The sequence below is a fragment of the Buteo buteo genome, chromosome 15 (assembly GCF_964188355.1).
Source record: "Buteo buteo chromosome 15, bButBut1.hap1.1, whole genome shotgun sequence".
Lineage (NCBI taxonomy): Eukaryota > Metazoa > Chordata > Aves > Accipitriformes > Accipitridae > Buteo > Buteo buteo.
The window spans coordinates 17,432,142-17,450,131 of record NC_134185.1 but is presented as its reverse complement, the minus strand read 5'-3'; the positions used below and the strand labels follow the sequence as shown (position 1 = coordinate 17,450,131).

The 17,990-nt window shown below is 33.7% G+C and overlaps 1 protein-coding gene across 6 annotated transcripts in view; it reads left to right on the top strand.

The window, feature by feature from the left end:
- The window catches only part of ASCC3 (activating signal cointegrator 1 complex subunit 3), a 276,733-nt gene that overhangs the window by 114,598 nt on the left and 144,145 nt on the right, over window positions 1–17,990 (top strand). For all 6 annotated transcript variants that reach the window (XR_012653054.1, XM_075046673.1, XM_075046672.1 and 3 more), the window contains 2 exons: window positions 4,631–4,807; window positions 7,954–8,025. Coding sequence is in view for 5 of the 6 variants with exons in the window: in XM_075046673.1 (XP_074902774.1) it covers window positions 4,631–4,807; window positions 7,954–8,025 (249 nt within the window). In the remaining variant the exon portion in view is untranslated. The remainder of the gene's footprint in view (window positions 1–4,630; window positions 4,808–7,953; window positions 8,026–17,990) is intronic.

The following is a 17,990-nucleotide window of genomic DNA, read 5'->3' as shown; positions in this document are numbered from 1 at the left end:
GTGTTTGAGTTGTAGATAACATCCTGTGTAGAATCTTCAAAACAGTATTAGTAATTGCATTTTTACTTTGTACTTTTGATTTTGCAGTTTTACTGGTTTTTCCATTTTTGTTCCTAAAACTAGGAAATTACCACCTAGGTGGACTGATTGACAACTTCTTAATTCTTTCATTAGACAGTAAACAAGATATCAATAAACAAGTAAACATTGGTGAAACATTCTAACAAAATTCCTTCTTAGTCATTTTGAAACACCTTTAATTACTTTTTTTAAGTGTTCTAAAAAATTCCTCTTTTTTTTTTTTTTTTTTTCCGTTCTTTTTCTCCTTTTTTTCTGGGTAATGGGAAAAACATAGATCTTGTGAGAGGCTGAGACTTGGAGCCATTCTGTGGATAGGGTGGTATCTAACTAATAACTAATGTGAATCCCTGTATGCAGTACTTTATTCCTACCACTGCTGAGCAGGGAAACCAGGAACCTAGGAATTCATCTTCTTGCACATCTAGACTAAAAACTAAGAAATGCTTGTGTCTAATTTTCTGTGTATCTTGTCTTTAGTGTACGTCTGAAGGGCACACAGACTGACTGTAGAGGGTGTGTTGAAGTAATCCTGGGTCATCTGAATATCAGATTAATTTCTAACCAGTGGACAATTCTTCAAAGATTAGAATATGTAAACTTGTCTGCTTCACTTAATTTTGTGCTCGAGTTGAACAATCAGGGATGCTTTCCAGCTTGATTGTAATTCATTCTGTGAATGTGATATTTTAATACATGGAAATGGGAAGACTGCCAAGATCACAAAGTTCAGGCAGAACTTTAGAAGTCAGATAAAAGTATCTCTATGCATACTCTGTATGCTCTCAAGTGGTGGCTGTAATGTAATGAGATGATATGCAAATCTTAAAACCTATTAGGAAGAAAATGATCCTGCTGTGATCAATTTACAATCCAGAGAGGCACTTCCCATACCTGATCCTTTATCATTTACAGTGTAAACGCAGATGATGCTTGAGTGTGGAAATCAGTACTGGATAGCTATCTTCTGTTTATTTTTCCTGTATACATGCAATTTCATGGTGTGCTAATTGTGTTCTGCAAATGTGTATGGTGAACATGCTGTCAATTCTCCACATGCCATCGTGAATGTTTCTGAATTAGATATACTAATTAGATATGTCAGTTAAATATAGTAATGGCAATTTTATTTCTTACTTCCAGTGTAATATCAAATCAATAAAATATAGTAAAACTTTCAAAGAACTTGATTTGCAAATACTGTTCAGTTTTCCAAAGAAAGCCTTTTAAGTTCCAAATGGTGCTTATATTTTCACTGAGTTAATTAAACACATATGAAGATTAAAATGTTTGAGATTGTGTGCCAGTAATGAAGAAAACACACTTAGCTGCATACCACCAGCCAGTGACAGTGAATGTAAACAGAAAACTTTTGTCATCCAAACTATGTTTCCAGTAATTTTTACTGCAATTTCAGGAAAATCCTGTGTGTTCATTGTGTTGTATATGAAGGCATAATCTCTAATTAGGACTTCTAGGACCAAATAATAAGTGATCCAGCACATGAAAAATATTGGCGTTTGAATGGATTGTATTTACAAAGGGTATCGCTCATTCTGTATATGTATGTGATGATGTGCAGAACACAGGGTTTTAGTTTACAGTTTGAATTTGATGTGTACATAAAATAATTAGGAGAATTGTTATGATAAATTTTGTCTTTTAGGGTAAATGTACCTCTTTTTGCTTCTTGATTATTTTTTTTTAATATATATTAATTATTGATATTTTGTGTTGCTAAGTGGATATAAAAGTAGATGGTAAAAAATAAAGATTTTTGTGTTTGGCTGGCCTTGAAAGAAGTTAAAGAAATTGATGGAATGATTTAGAGTCTTAATAGTCTTTATTTAATTATGAAGACCAAGAAAATGTTACTACAGAGCAATAGACATTATTACCCGATTTCTTATAGCACTCTGACTTGATTTTCGTGGCTTGATATAAACAGAAAACTAATCGTCCAAATAATATGTAAATTTTAGATTTATAAATTGAAAAAAATTATGTAGGCACTATATAAATATGCACAAATATATGTAAAGTATAATATAAAATATACAAAAGTATATTTTGTTTAAAAATGTGCTATGCAGTTTAGTAATTCTAATTACTTGCTTGTGTTAACTCTCTATTGTGGTTTTCATGTGGAGTTGTAATTCAGGGTTTTCAATCAGCTCTTTAACTCCAGGGGCAACTGCCAGATTGATGAAGTTAAATGGCTTCTTTTACAAAGGTTTTGAAAGTGGCAAGTCTCAGTAAACTGTAACTGTTCTCTAGGCATTGTTTATATTTTGAAAGAAAACTCTGAACAAACAGTTTACAGTTAATTGCTGTAAAAATTCATACTTCCATGGTTATTGGGAAGAGCTCTTGTTACTTGTTCAAATACTTGAAATGCTTTCCTACCTTCAGATGGAACTAAGCACATTTTTTCAAACTAGTGCTTTCAGGCTCTTAGGAGATTTGAAAAGAAATTGTTAGTGAATTTAGCAAAATCAAATCAAGTTTTCCAGATAGGAGCTCAGTTACCCTTTCAGATTGCTGGACTTATTATCAGGCGATTGTGAACAAAGTACAGGATAAATAGATCAGCAAGTGGTTACTGTTCTTACAGATAAAAGTTTAAAAAAAAGTGTATAAACATTAAGTAAATTAAACTTCTGTAGCGGTTGCAGGTGCCCAGGCTCTGGCAGGGGCTGCGGGGCGGCCTCTGTGAGGAGAGGCCGGGGCTGCCCCGTGCCGGACACAGCCGGTTCCAGCCGGCTCCAACCCGCCCGCCGCAGGGCACCGCTAGGCCCCCCAGCCAAGATGGCGGCGTCTCTGGGAAAACACATTTAAGAAAGGGTAAAACACTGTGCAGCAGTTGAGATAGAGAGAGGAGTGAGGAAAAAAGTGTGAGAAACAACCCTGCAGACATCAAGGTCAGTGCAGAAGGAGGTGGTGCTCAAGGGGACGGAACCAAAGCCACACCAAACCAATACCAAAAAATCAACCAAACAAAAAAGAAAACCAGCTGCTTCTCCCTCACAAAAAAACCCAAAACTCAAACACCTCCAAACTGTGTGGTTGAGGTTGACTATAGCCCTTAGGTCATCACATAATCCAGCTGTAAAAAGATATGTAAGAAATGATAATGCTTCTTTGTACTCTTAAAGGTGAATGCTGCTTTTGTTCCCTGCAGAGGGAACACTTCTGAAAATGAAATCTCTCATTTGTCCCAGTCATCTCAAAATTTGCATTTACATATAAGTTTTTGTTGTACATGGGCTTTCCTTTGCACAGCTGCTCTTTGTATAAGTGTAAAAGGGTCAATCAGCAGGTTTTTTTGTGTTGTTTAGTTGGTTACGTCCACAGTTTGTGTCCAAATTTTTGCCATGGGATGTGTCCATTACCAGGCTGTCTGTAGAGTTGTGGGGGGTGGTTTCTTTTGGGATTTGGTCTATTATTTTGGTGAGCTTGTTATTTGCCAGGTCTGTGTTATGGTATCATGTATTTTACCTTCCTTGAGAATGCTCTCCATGTGCTTTTTAATCATTGTTTTTGAAAACTTTTAATTCGTCTCTTTTAATTACATGGCACTTCCTTTCACTTTAAGTCAAATACCTGAGTGATTCAAAATCTGTATTCCATGTAAAACCTCATATTGTCTTGAAGAGGACTTAGCGAGGTAGAAGTTACCAGCCTTCCTCATCATGACACATTCATGCATTTGAGACAAGTTGAGAACCTTGTATATGGCTTCAGTTATAGAGTCTAAAAAGCTTTTTGATGAAAATTACTGTGAACTTTGCTTCTAAATAATTATGCTAGTAACGAAGTTGTGAGCCAGCCTACATGGCTCTTAATATTCCAGAAGGAAATGGGAAAATTCTTGCATACTTTCCTCATTCAAGTCTTTTGGATGGTTTCATTCTTTTTGAAAATTACCTGGAAATACATATAATATGCAGTCTTTTATATGGAACAGAGTATTTCATTGTAAAGCACCATTTCTGTCACTTATCGAATGGGAAGACATGTAATGCAAACATTCGGGGAATTTTTTTAATTATTTTTTTTTAAAGGTAGAAAAAAAGCCTGTTACAGAAAACTAGGGTAGATTGTCTAAGAGAGTTGTGGAAAGGTTTAAGCAAAAGCGAAGACTGAGGAATGACGTGAATTACATTTTTCTTTCCTTTCAGAATTGTGGTGTGATTTGGACTAAGAAAGAAATGGTACCAAATTATACGTCCTAGTTTTGCCTATAAATTGGACTATCCCTTCTTAACAAAGCCAGTTTTGCTGCTATTGTTCCTCCATGTCAGTTAATGACTGCTAACCTTTTGGAGGACAAAAGTACAATAAAATAGAAGACTAAACAAGATTTGATGGAATTGCAGAGTGCTCTGACTTCTTCAATACAGGATAATCACTAACATCTATTGTTCACCTTTTGTATAAAGTATTAACTGCTTCTTTCACATTACTGTTTTATAAGCAATGTTTTAAAACTCTGCTTGGTTTCTTGGCTTATAACACTTGGATCATTTACAGGTTTTCTGTTTTTTAATAGGTTGAATCTACACAAAGTATGATTAGGATTTTGGGCCTTTCAGCTACATTACCCAATTATCTTGATGTTGCTACATTTCTACACGTCAATCCCTGCATTGGACTATTCTACTTTGATGGCCGTTTCCGACCTGTACCGCTTGGGCAAACATTTATAGGAATTAAGACAACCAATAAGGTAAAGAATCATGAATGCCAAAGAAAGGATTCCTGTTTGTTTTGATCATGCTTCACATATGTATGTGGAGAGGGTACTGGTTTGTTATGCTACAGGTGTTTCATGAAGCATATTTTCTTCTATATAAAGATATAAATAATTGAAAGGAGCTTTAAGAATCATATTTCCTCAGTTTACAATACTTGTAAATAGGCCTTGTTGCAATTGGATACAACGATATCTAGCTTTGCGTTGCCTCCACTTCGCTACTAATTTTTGCTTGATGAAGGAGAAGTCATCACCCTCAACTGCAGAATCACTGTACCAGCTGATTATTCTGCCTTTCTCATTTCAGTTTTCCATTTTGCTAGAAACAGTGGTGCTTCTTGTTTGGCTGTAAGGATGCATGAGAAATGTTATAAGAAAAATATTTATTCATGAAATCTGGATACATATATATATTAACATGACATACAGTAATACTAGTTGGATATAAGTTATTGATGAAAACCTTAGCATGCTAAGCCATCAACTATCATATGTGCATGTTTGGTAGAAAACACATTAAAGTAGTCCCTAAATAAGCTTCTTTACTCCTTGTGCTCTTGCTCATTTTGGAAAGCATTAATGCCATGCTCAGGTATAATATTCTTATTAAAAATTATAAGTGCAGTGCCACTTGACATCTAAATTATAATTCTTCTTTAAATACAGAAATTAATACAAACACTTTTCCATAAGATTTCCCATGCATCTCACCAGCTGATAATTAAAGTTTATATAGCTCAACCTTTAGAAAATCTTATTCTGCTATGATTTAATTTAACAGAAATCAAAACATTTTCAATCAAAAGTTAATTTCATAGCTTAATTGATATTAACTTTTTTTTCTTTTTTATGAAAATGGACATTGCCTTTCTTACTGGGTTATTTAAGTAGTTCATCCTGTCTGCAGTGCAGGAAAGAAACTTACTTTACAACTGTAGGGAGCCATTTCAAATCTATACACACAAGAATAGTTTACCATATGGTGCTTACTCTGATTTGCATATTTTAACCTTCATTAATTGTTTCAAGTACCTTCACTGTTATTTGCTGTTGCTTTTCTTTAATCTTTTCCTGATACTTGATTTGAATATTTAGTTTATTTCCAGTGTATGGTAAGAAAAAAAGAAAGACTCAATTTCTTCATACTTGCTTTAGAATGCAGTTGTGATTTAAAAATCAAAGAAATATATGAATAATCCTATAAAGTTTGAAATTATTAAAAAACCAGTAAGTTTTCTAAAAAAAAAATAAGGAAATATTAGGAGGTAGTAGTTATTCTGAAATGTGAGTACCTGGCAGACTGTTTTGGTAATACCACAGCCAGGAGTTTTTCTTTCTGCTTTTCAGAAGAATGTCATTACAGATTTCATAGAGTAAAATACATTTTGCAATCAAAATAATACACTTTATAGCAAACTAAAAGTAGAAGTATTAAACCTCTTTGAAAAAGGATTCTGTTCAGGATAATAGTAATACTAAAGCTGCCAAATTATTGCCAATATCAACATTCTTCTGGTCTATATGAGAGGAGGAAAGCAATGTAAGAACCCACAGAATCAAAAGCAATTCTTGCAGAACATCAGCAGGTGCCATTGATGCTGTGTCTATATCCACACTGATGGGTTGCAAGGAGATAGAAGGCTGTTAGTTAATTTAGGTAGATGCTTTGCCACAGCTTTCTGACATCCTTCATCCAAAAAAACTCCCCCAAAAAGTGGAGCTGATTAGTGATTTGCAGAATCATATGTAAACTGTAGGCAAGCTTTCAAAGACAAGGACAGCATGGTGGTTTTACTATGCATAGAAGTTAGCCAGGAAAGCTCTTAAAACTCTGTACATTGAAACTCTTAGAGCATATGGGACCAAGACTGAAGTTTGGCTTCTTCAGTTAGAGGTCTGTTAATGTCAGTTATTTTTCTTTATGCGTGTTTATGTTTTCCTCTCTAGGTATAAATGCAAAGAATACATAAAGTTATGTTTGTGTGTGTCTGTGTGTGTATATATGTCCACATGTGTATTTATGCACTGCCCATGTATGTTTCTCATTAAGGATTTCCACTTGTTATTATTTGAAAAAATAATTAATTAAAATGCTAACCTCTCATTTTCAGAATAATTAGACTGGCTACTTGTCTTTTGCACACATGTCCATATTGTCTTATCTTTTTATTACTATACTTGTACAATTCCAAATATGAATGTTCTCTTCTTCCCTCTAAAGCTGTTTTAAAGCTGTGATTTTCAACTTCCAGCTATTCTAGATAACTCAAATTACTACATTTCCATTTTTGAATTTTTACATGCTTTGCTCTTGTAAAACATTTCTTTGTGTCAAAAAAATTTGGTTATAAAACATCGATGCACAAATGAGGAATGGAGTGATTACTCTGATTTTGAACTTCTTTTATTTATTTTGATTTGTCACAACCTTAATACTGAGGTGCATTCAAGTAGATGCATGCTATTTATGTTGTGATGCATTAAAGAAATAGAAAAAAAAAATCTTTAGAGTAGCTTGAAGAATACTTTTTATTTCAACTGAACTCTATTTTGGAACCTTCCTAAAACATTTTTTTTATCCATAATTGGAAACTCTGTACACAGTACTCCTACTTTTCCCCGTGCATGACCCAACTATGAAGAAATTTCTGTTCTCTATGGCAAAAAACTGACAATCAGTAATTTCCTAGATATGTATATCTGCAATGTAAAAACTATTTTTATATTACCAAACGGAAGGACTTAATGTTAGGTAAGATGATGTATTAAATGGATATTTCATCAATATCCTGTAGAAGTAAGATTCCTTAATATGAAACAGATAAATTAAAGACTAGAACTGGGTTATGTCTCTTTGGTCATAGAAAAAAACAGCAAAGACACATAATAAATTTTCTATCCACTGCCCTTACTCATATTTTGTCTACTTATTTTCACATTCTATTTGTGAATTTAAGAATAACAAAATATTATTGTTAGGAATGGGAATCAGTATATTGTAAATTTAATTGCATAAACACAGTTTTCCTTCATGGATCACTGTAAATTGCTTGATATGTAGTAGAAAATACATAAAGATAGAAATGCTTTTAATATGAAGTATGATGTTTGTTTTTCAGGTGCAGCAGCTGAATCATATGGATGAAGTATGTTATGAAAATGTGCTGAAGCAAATAATGGCTGGACACCAGGTATTTATTTTTTTTGCTCTGGTTTGCATTCAGAACACATGTAAAGAAATTAGTTTTGATTATCATAACAATGTATTAAGAATTTGGGGGGTTGGGTTTTTTTTAATTATTTTGAGATATGTCACTTCAGAGGTCATCTCTAATCTTGAAAACACTTTATAGAAACAGCATGCAAGAAAATCTAACCAGGCTGAATAATGTTAGCTTCTAGCTAAGATGAAAATTCCTAGTTTTACATATATATATATATATCCCTTAAAGTAATTAATGTATATTTATGTCACTTTTTTAAAATGACAAGGCAAAGTAGGTCAGTGGTTTAGAGACCTTACACTTACGTTCATTTAATGATTAAAAAAAGAAAAAATACAGCACTTAGTTATTATTCTTAGCCTTTCCCATATCTTTCAAATTCTAGTGTCTCCTTTTAGAGATAAGGGATGAGAATTATGCAGAGTGTTCAAGACATGGTACACAAGGGCTCAGCATCTGTCATTTGAAAATCCTGGGGTTTGTGTTTTGTTTTCTTTTTAAAGGAATTAGTCCTTCATTTTGCTTTACAGTAGAGGTTTCTGCAGTGAATTTTCAAGTCGATACTCCCCTCTGCCAGGATTGTGGGCTTAACTCATTTGCCTGAATAGTTTATCATTCTGTTGTTATTGTGTTCCTGAATCACCCCCATACAATGTCACATTTTTGTTAGAACTTTGCACATACAGCAGAGTGAGCAGCAGTAGTTGTAGTGGATATGGTACCTCTTCAGAGCAGGAACAAATGCTAGTGCACTATGATCCTTGAAGAGGTTTTTCACTAAATAACCTATATATAAAAGAGGGAAACACAGTCACACTAAGAATTGCACATTTTCCCCTTTTCACATAAAATTCAGATTATGGTGGTTTTTTTGAAAGATGAACAGTTGGTTTATGACTTTTGGGGAGAAAAATACTTCAGCAACAGCTTCTTAGTCCTCCTGCTCCCCCTGCTTTAACACCATTCATCTACTTATCTTCTCTAGTTGATATCAGTTACTGTTACATTCAGAAAACTTTCATGAAGATTACATATGGAAATGCTGATATTTTCTTGAGTGAAGACTGTTAACAAAATTTGTTGGCAGTACCAAGGGAACTTTAGTTTATTTTGTCCTCATTGTCAATTATGCACATACCTTACCAAATTCCTAACACCAAAGTATGTTTAGTTTCTTATCTTTCATTTCCTGTTATGATTTTGTGTATTTTGATTTGCTGTAGATAAACCTACAAGTAGCAGATTCTTTAGATCGGTGTGTCTAAATAAGTAACATATCTTGGATTCCCAGCAGGAAGTTGCATGCTGTTCCGGTGTATTTATTGCATCTTTCTTCCCCTCTCTTTTCTTCACACTGAGGAAAAAACTGTCTACAAACACATATAATATTATTTGAAAAAAAATCAAGTACAATAAGTTGTTTAATTCTAGCAGAAGATGTTTTTGTAGCTTTCCTTGAGAATAGTTTTAGTTCCTGTACTGGCAGCTGAATGCATGAGTGTTTTGTTTTAAGGCATGAGCTGCAGCAGAAAGAGGTCAAGTGAAGAACTGCAGTCTACTTAATGTTACAGTTTCAGCAGCAGACACTATTGCTGATCTCAATTTCTGAAAATTATATTGCAAACCAAATAAGGAGTGTATTTTCAGATAAAGCAGAAGTGTGGTTTCCCTTGCTATATAAATGTTCATTTGATTTCAGAACACTTTGGTTAATTTCATTCAACTGATTGTAAGTGTTAAGCATTTTCTTTGCTTGACAATGTTTGTTCTGCTATGTTGCAGAACTCTCTTAAATACATGTCTAAATACCAACCAGTTACATTGGACTTTTCTTCAGAGTATTTAAAACATATTTGTCTTGATACTTATGGAACAAGATTTCATATCTTGAAATGAATGATACACAAACACTGGTATGCAGTCTTTGACAATGCAGAATCAAGCATATCAGCTCATTGTATAATACAGTTAATTATAGTATGTAGTATTGCACTACATATTAAAAGTTTGGGATTTTTCCTTTTAATGAGTATGCTATGACAAATGATCTGTCTAATCATTAATCCAACTGCAGTTGTTAAAAAAAGTCCCCCCAAAAAAAGAGTCACATAGATATATCTACATTGAAATGCCTGCCCCGTAGTGGAACATTAATATTATGAGTGAATATGATGAATATTATGCTAGGAAGGTTTTCTTTAGTGTCTTTTCACAATTTTGAGAATAGCCTTTGATCTTCTAAAGTTATCGCCGCCTTCTGATTTTCTTAATTTTTAGAAATCCATTACCTTGCGTCCACGCTCACCACATTCTGTTACCAACATGCTCTGTTACTTTTCTTAGCTTGTGATTCCCTTCAAACTTGTGTTACTTTCTATGTGTGCAAAGTTTGTTTGCTTTTTAACAGCTGTGGTTATTTCTAAATATACTTCTTAGAAAGATGTATTCAAGCCTTTCCCCCAATACTTTAGAAAAAATTTCTACAGCAGTTGTGTATCTGTGTGGAATTCAGGACATGGTTGGAATTTTACAACTATTCAGGCGGTAATGTGTGACAGACACAGATCTCATTAGCCGTGCTCCAGAGAGCCAAAAACCTACCTGTTCTGTTTTATACTGAAGTGCAAGAAAGAAATACCAGAATCAGAGAAAAATACTTTCCCTCTTCTGAAGTTTCATGAGTTAATGTACACTTTTCTGTGGCCATCAAACTTTCACAGTGTTGTCTCTTTTAAGATTCTTCACCAGAGTCTTTGGAATGTCTTAATAAATTAAATTTAACATTGTTTGTTTATCTCCTGTTCTGTTCACTCATTTTCAAAGAATTCTACCATGCCAGCACCAAATAATTTACTCTTATGGAAGTCATGCTGATGTGTCCCTGTTATATTTTAGGTTATAGTGTGATGCTTGACTGAAGTTACGTGTTTATGTGTTTTAATGTATGTATGTGTGTTTCCATTTTTTAAGACTAAGCCTGGTAAGAGGTAGTTGCATTCTACAGGCATGTGTTTTGACAGATGGAGAGAAGCTTTTTATGTTGATTTTTCAACAGTCATCCTCTGCAAGACTTCAAGCTCTTCCTGGCTACTGGGAAATTAAGAGTTGGTGATTCAGCCTTTAATTTTGATCCATCTGCTCAAACTAATGAGATATCTCATTTGTAGGCTTCACTTTGAATTACCAAATGCAACTGAAACTATAACATTCATCTTACAGCACAATTCTCCTCTTGTTTAACTTGAGGAAAGGTATAATGATAGATGGCTTGCCCTACTGAGTTTTCTAGGGTTTTTGTTATGGAAAGTTTTTATTATGACTGAAGAAATAAGATCAGAAAATGTCCCAAAGGTTTCCAGGTGCTTTTTAAGTCAGTGTGCTCTTTTTGTAGGATTACTAACAATGTAGATCTTCATCAGGAGGTTTCTCTGTCAGATCCTACCTCTTAAGACTGCTTTAAGTGAGAACCTGTAGTGCTTTTAAGTCTGCTTTCCTGGGACTGTCCTTCTGTGCTTGATACTAGCTGGTGAATATTTGTTTTCACATCATATTTTGAATTTACTATGTTCTGATATTATCTCAAAAGATGTTAGATCCTCTTGGACTGATTTGCACTATTGGAGTTTTATTTCTACCTCTTAATAAACCAAGGATTCTTTAAACAAAGCAAAAAAACCAAGCTGAAAGTACACATCATTCATCAGAGAATATGACTCCCATGCTCAGCTGCAGGTAGAGTATTTTTGCCATCATTTATCTTCTGGGATACTGTTCCCTTGAAGACTGGATGAAGGCTCAGTCACTGAAAATTATCATTCCATCAAAATGATTACAGTTGTCTCTTGTTAGGCAGTCACCAGTAGTGGGCTAGGTGCATTAACAGCATTAATTCAGCTACACGGCTGAAAAAGGTTCTTCACATTTTACAGCCCTGTGAGAAGGGCATCTAATGGCAACAACTTCTAGTGAGTGGGTAGCACCTTTCTGAGGCAGCCTGTAGAGAACCTCACGAGATCAGCAAAGACAGTGGCTGAAGACCATATGTATCAACATCATTTTTATAATAAATTGAAATATTGCATTATTAGCCAGTTTAGGACAATGCATATCATACTGTGTTTATCTTCATAATGTATGAGGGGCAAAACACCCTTGTCATGTTATGCTTTGAGAAATAACATAGTATTTTTAGGAGTTTTGAGAAATAACAGTATTTTTAAGGTTTTTTTCCCTCTGAAACATATCACCTGTAAATTTTAACTTTACATTAAATTCCTTTATCTAAGAAATATGGAGCTGTTGCTCTTTGCCAAGGTTCAGTTGCTTAAGTTAGTATCCTAGGGAATTAACTCTTTTTGACTCTGACCATCGCAGCTGTTGTAGAGGTTCACATCTGTTATATATCCTGCTGTTGCTGACCTTTTGCTGTTTTATCCCATTACCTTGGTTACCAAGAGATGATCATATGTTTCTCTCATTGTCCCCATCACCTCTTAAATACTTTTGCTTTTATGAATTTGTCAGAACCTTACTGTTTGCTATCTTTTCTTTTTCCTTTTTTTCTTTTTTTTTTCCTCATCTGAACATTCTCTTTTGATCAAGATAAGATATCTTGGGATCTTGTTGTTAATTTTTTGCTTTATGAGTTGGAAGAGGAGCTGCCAAATTTCTTTGAAAGCTTTTGGAGGAAGTACTTCCTCAAACTGCGCTCATAAAACTCTCTTGGTTTTGCCACGTTCTCCAGACTACTCATCTCTTCTTTCTGCAACCTTTTCTTTTTTTTTTTTTCTCTCATAGCTGATTATTTTTGATATTGCTTAAACCTTCAAAAGAAATCCTGTGTTCTCTTTGCCCTTGGTGTTGTTTCAGCAGGTCTCCTATATTTATTCTCTGCACCTTACTTTCCTGTATGTTTTTTTTCTGACCTTCAGTACTCTTGTTACTCCACTTGTCTTCAGCCACAGGTATCTAAGTTTCAGTCCTGGTTCCTTACCCAATGCACTTTGCTCATTTGCTATTTTGGCTGTTTATTACAGTTTTCAACTTGGAGTGCCTTTGGCATTCTGTCTTCTGAAACCTCTTTTCCTTTTTAAGACAATGAATGTCTGTGTTTTCCCACTGCTTTTGAAAGTTTTCTGTGTAACTCTGAAATGACATATTGTCTGTTTTAACTTTTCTTCCACTAGGACTGGTACTCAGTGAAACTCCTTGAAAGTTCATTTTCTCACTGAGCTTGGTATTTTCAGTTCAGAGCAAAAACTGACTGTTCAGTGGAAGTTCTGACATCTTTCTGTGGGTTCTCATTGCCCTTGCTGTCTGTTCAGGCATTGAGGCTCAAGGTGGCAGTACATAAATACTGAGGAGACATCATGGCTTTACAGGAAGTGGTTTCAATATGCAAGGAGGAGCTTTTCTGGTGGCCAAAGATGCCAGGTTGTCTGTTGCAAAGAACCTGGATTTTTGAAAGTCAACAGCTGTTGAAAGCCCACCACAACATCCAAAAGTGAATTCAGTATTTAGCAACAATAGCAACAACTCAGTTAACTTGAGTGGAACAGGCTTTAGGAACTGTAAACCAATGGGAGATATGGCAACCTTTTTAGAATTAACATGCTGGAAATCTTACTACTGGGACAGAGGAAAACTACTTAAAACAATGACCAGCCTTATTCAAGCCATCCGTTCTCAATGATGCACTATGAGTGGTGATTTCAGACTGCCCATTTTGTAGTTATTTCAGTTCAGTTTTCTTAACAACCTTTTGAAGGAAAGTGCTTTTTCAAGTACCTTGTTAGTTTCTGAGCTTTTGCTCTTCTGATTTGAATTAGTTTCTTAGGTTTAGCTGGCTTCTGTCTCACCATTTTGCTTTTTCAGTATAGTCTCAACTGCATCTGATATACCTATGACAATCTTTATCTTTTATCTTTTAAAATGAAATTTGGATAATTTTTTTTTTTTTAATGTGCAGAATGCAGCCATGTATACTTGTTAAATTTTTAATTAGTGTCTGCATTGGGTGGTTAGTATGCAGTTTTCTGGAGATCAAGCTTGCTTTATTAATTAGAATTTATGTACTTAATTAAAATGTTCTATACCACTGTTCTGCATTTAGTTCATTAGAAGTAATATTGAGATGCTATATATTTTTAAAAAATCTTGGACTAATTTCCAAGTATCACCTTGCACAGATTTTAATACTTGACTCTTTCAAATCAGGATTTTTGATGTCACAGATTAGAAACAGATTACACTTGAATTTATATAGTCAAAACTGGTTCTGTGCTATATATTGCACATAAAGCATTCACTTTGTCTGTAATTGTTCTCTATTTACAATAATTGACTTGAACTTTGCCATACAAAGAAGTGTCATCTTGTTTTTCTTACAACACTATCTTAACCCAAAAAGAAACACTGGGTAGTTATTTTAAATCTATTATATTAAATTCTCAGAAGTGAATTTGACAGGTATTAATTTCATCTGTAAAAATGATGGATTAAATTTCTTTATTATCAGTTTTCCAGCTGTTATTTGGTTGCAGAAGCCGTGTGAAGATAAAAGTTTAATAAGCTAAGTTACTGCAACTGTTGACAATGCTTTTATAGCTGTGTCATAAGATAAGATTTAATAAAACAGTATTTTCTTCAGAGGTCTCTCTGGAACTTAGTATCTTGAGAATTAAGCTTGTCCTAGTATTTTTCCTGGGTGACATAGTGTTTATAGCATACTTTGGACAAATAACTCTGAAAAGTTACTGGATTTGTTAACATGGATTCTTTATCTAGATTGGTTTTTCTAGACTTCCATCTTACAGCCTAAAGAGTTTATTTCAGTCTGAGTTTTTGTAACTCTGTATCTATACAGATTGTTTCTACTTCATCACCTGGTGTAGCTTATTTGCATATACATGTGTATATATTGCTTCTATATTTGTATATGCACACATGTATGTAGATATATAAAAATACGCAAACACAGAAAGTAAAGTGGTTTGGCAGGATAGCCAAATTATGGCTTATCATTTTAGATGTTATTTTTGTGTGAGCTGATTAACTGAAGACTTGAATTCTTTGGATAGTTTTCTGTAGAATTTCTTTTGCAGTTTTTGCACAATTAGGGCCCATTTGTATGTATGTTCTCTTTAACAAAATCACAAACTGATTTCGTGATGGTGCACTGTTTTTACGTTCATCTTCATCATTTATTTATGCACTTTATTTCCAGAATAACTTCCTTTTGCAACTTTAAGGATATAATAGTTAATATAATCTTATGCCTGAATAAATGAAACTTTGTATCTTTAAAAATACTATATTGATGTGCTATGTAGAAGATACGATTCAAAAAATGTTATATACTAGATGTTTCATGGTATTGTCAAATGATATGTATATACTATTTTCCTCTATATTTTCTGGGCAAATCTGTTTGGCTTTAAACTTTTTATAATTTGTCAGCTGCCTATGTGAACAGCTGAGGAAATTGCTGCAAATGGCTGCCATAACAAGTGATGTATATGTATATAATAACCCATTATTCTTCAATTAGGTAGCCTTCTAAATGTTCATGTGCTATATATGTGCGCCTGTATACATGCATTCAGATGTTCATGATGAATTTATGTAGACAAGAAGCACCGATTTAATATCTTTCCATTAATTATGACTTCACAAGGTATTCAGTTTATGTCTGTAGTCTTGCACAGCTACACAATAATGTCAGTATTGGTAATACAACTGTTTAAGGTAGCAAGTGCTACTATTTAGATTTATTATTCTTCTGATATTACGAATGTACATTGAATCATTAAAACAAAAAATCAAATTTAATTCCAAATTAGTAACCTCTCAGAGCCTAAAATTATATTTAAATGAAATAATAAATAGTTGCATGTTAAGCCAGTTGGCCTTTTGTGGATGACCTAAGCGTTAAGTTACAGATGTACGGCTTACAAGTGTGGTAAAGGCAGCTTGACCAGTCTTGCAGCCTATGGGATGAGTTTTACTAGCTCTGTGTTGAAGGCTGTTTTTCAGACACAGGACTGCAGATCATCAGTGGTCTAGAAGATTGTGGGAAGTTAAGTCTGTGGATCCCTGTCAGCTTCTTATTGTTCTCCAGTAAGAATTTAATGGCAAGGATAAATGATACTCCAGAAGACATGTTGAGGATTCTCAGTGGTCCAAAGCTTTTGAAAATTCTTGCTCTGTAGCCCTGAAAGAAATGGATCTGTGTCCTTAGTTTAATGTAATAGATAGTATCAACTAATAAACTTCATGATTATTGTCGGAACTTCCGTAAATTATTCAAAATCTAACAAGATAACTACTGTCCACCAAGACCGTATGCTTATCACAGGCTTTTTAACAGATGTTACCAGAGAATTCAGTAGTAATGTCATTAGTGGGTTTTAATTTGAAATATACAGTAATATAGGATGCTATAGAAAATAAGTTATTTTGAGGAATCCATGAGGATGGGAAATTAATATTCTTTATTAAGACACTAAGATGCATCAGGATATTCCTTTTGATTTTACACTTCTGTTCACTTTCCATATATGAGATTTCTCATGTGTAGTGCTGTGGAGTTGATAGTTTTCTTTGTGGTTACTGAAGAGATGACTCCAGAATATGTTACGTTTGTATACTCTCATGTATTTAATTGTGAGGTATTTATAATATTCTTATTTAGGAGAGGGTATCTTGAGAAGGGCTAGGTATATAAGGTATGGGTTTACAAGGAACATTCTAATTGTTCTAGCACAGTTTACTATTGTTTGCAAACTATTGCATCATTTAAATTCTTCATAACTTTATTAAGTTTCATATTAAAAACATTGCTTATACTTGAAGGCAGTTCTTCACTTTTCTGATGATGCAGAAAACCTGTTGATTAGGAGAAAAAAAAAGGTTCTGGGTGAAGGTCTGAGTTTTTAAATCAGTACTGATAAGAAATAAGCTAGAAAACCTGACCGTTCTGCTCTTTAATTGTTTAGTAGGTTTATTTATGTTACTGGATCTTACAAAACCAGAAGATAAAAGAGGTTGACATGGCAATTTTCTTAATCTTTTTACTTAAGTAAAAGGAATGGGAATAAATACGAAGATTTTGCCATTGTCTTTTATGTTCCTTTCCTTCAGTAAAGCTGAATAGAAACTGCTTATCACTACTGGCTCCTGGGTTATTTTTTCATATTATGGATGGTTTACATGTAAGTATAATAGTTTGGAAACATAAGAGGCGATATGCTAGACATGACAACTCTTATTCTAGAGTGATATTTGTCAAAAATCTAATTTATGATAATATAGAAACATATTTTATTGTACAAAGAAAAAATATTTAGTGTCAGAACAGGACAAAGGGAAATGCTTGAAACAAATTATTGCATGATCTTGTTTTTCTAAAAAAAGATGCAGTGAAAAGCTGCTTATAATTTCGAATAATAATTGTCGTTCAAGTCCATTGACATCTGTAAAAATGCAATTGTTAGCTGCCTAATGACATATATTTGCATAGTAATAGACTAGCTATTCTTGCTTAATTTTCTATACAAGAATAGATATTTCTATTTCTATCCTGTCAATTAGAATTCAGAATAATTTCTACTACCTGTAGGAGTCAGTATTGTTTGTTTGTCCTATTGAATAATTTGCCCTCTTTAATTTTCACTCTATTCATTTTTCCTCTGCATTTTGTCATACATTTGGCTAATGCTACAAATTGAAGATAGTGTAGATCCCATTATACTGTTCTGAAACAGGTTTCCTTTAGTGTCTAGAATCCATATTTAAGCATTGATTCCATAACTGAGCATTTATTTTATAGGCTGTCTAGTATAATACAAAATAGAATAAAAAAAGATCATAAACACAAGTGCTTGCAATTTTTAAAGTAATTAATAATTTAGGGCTTCCTAATGTAAATTAAA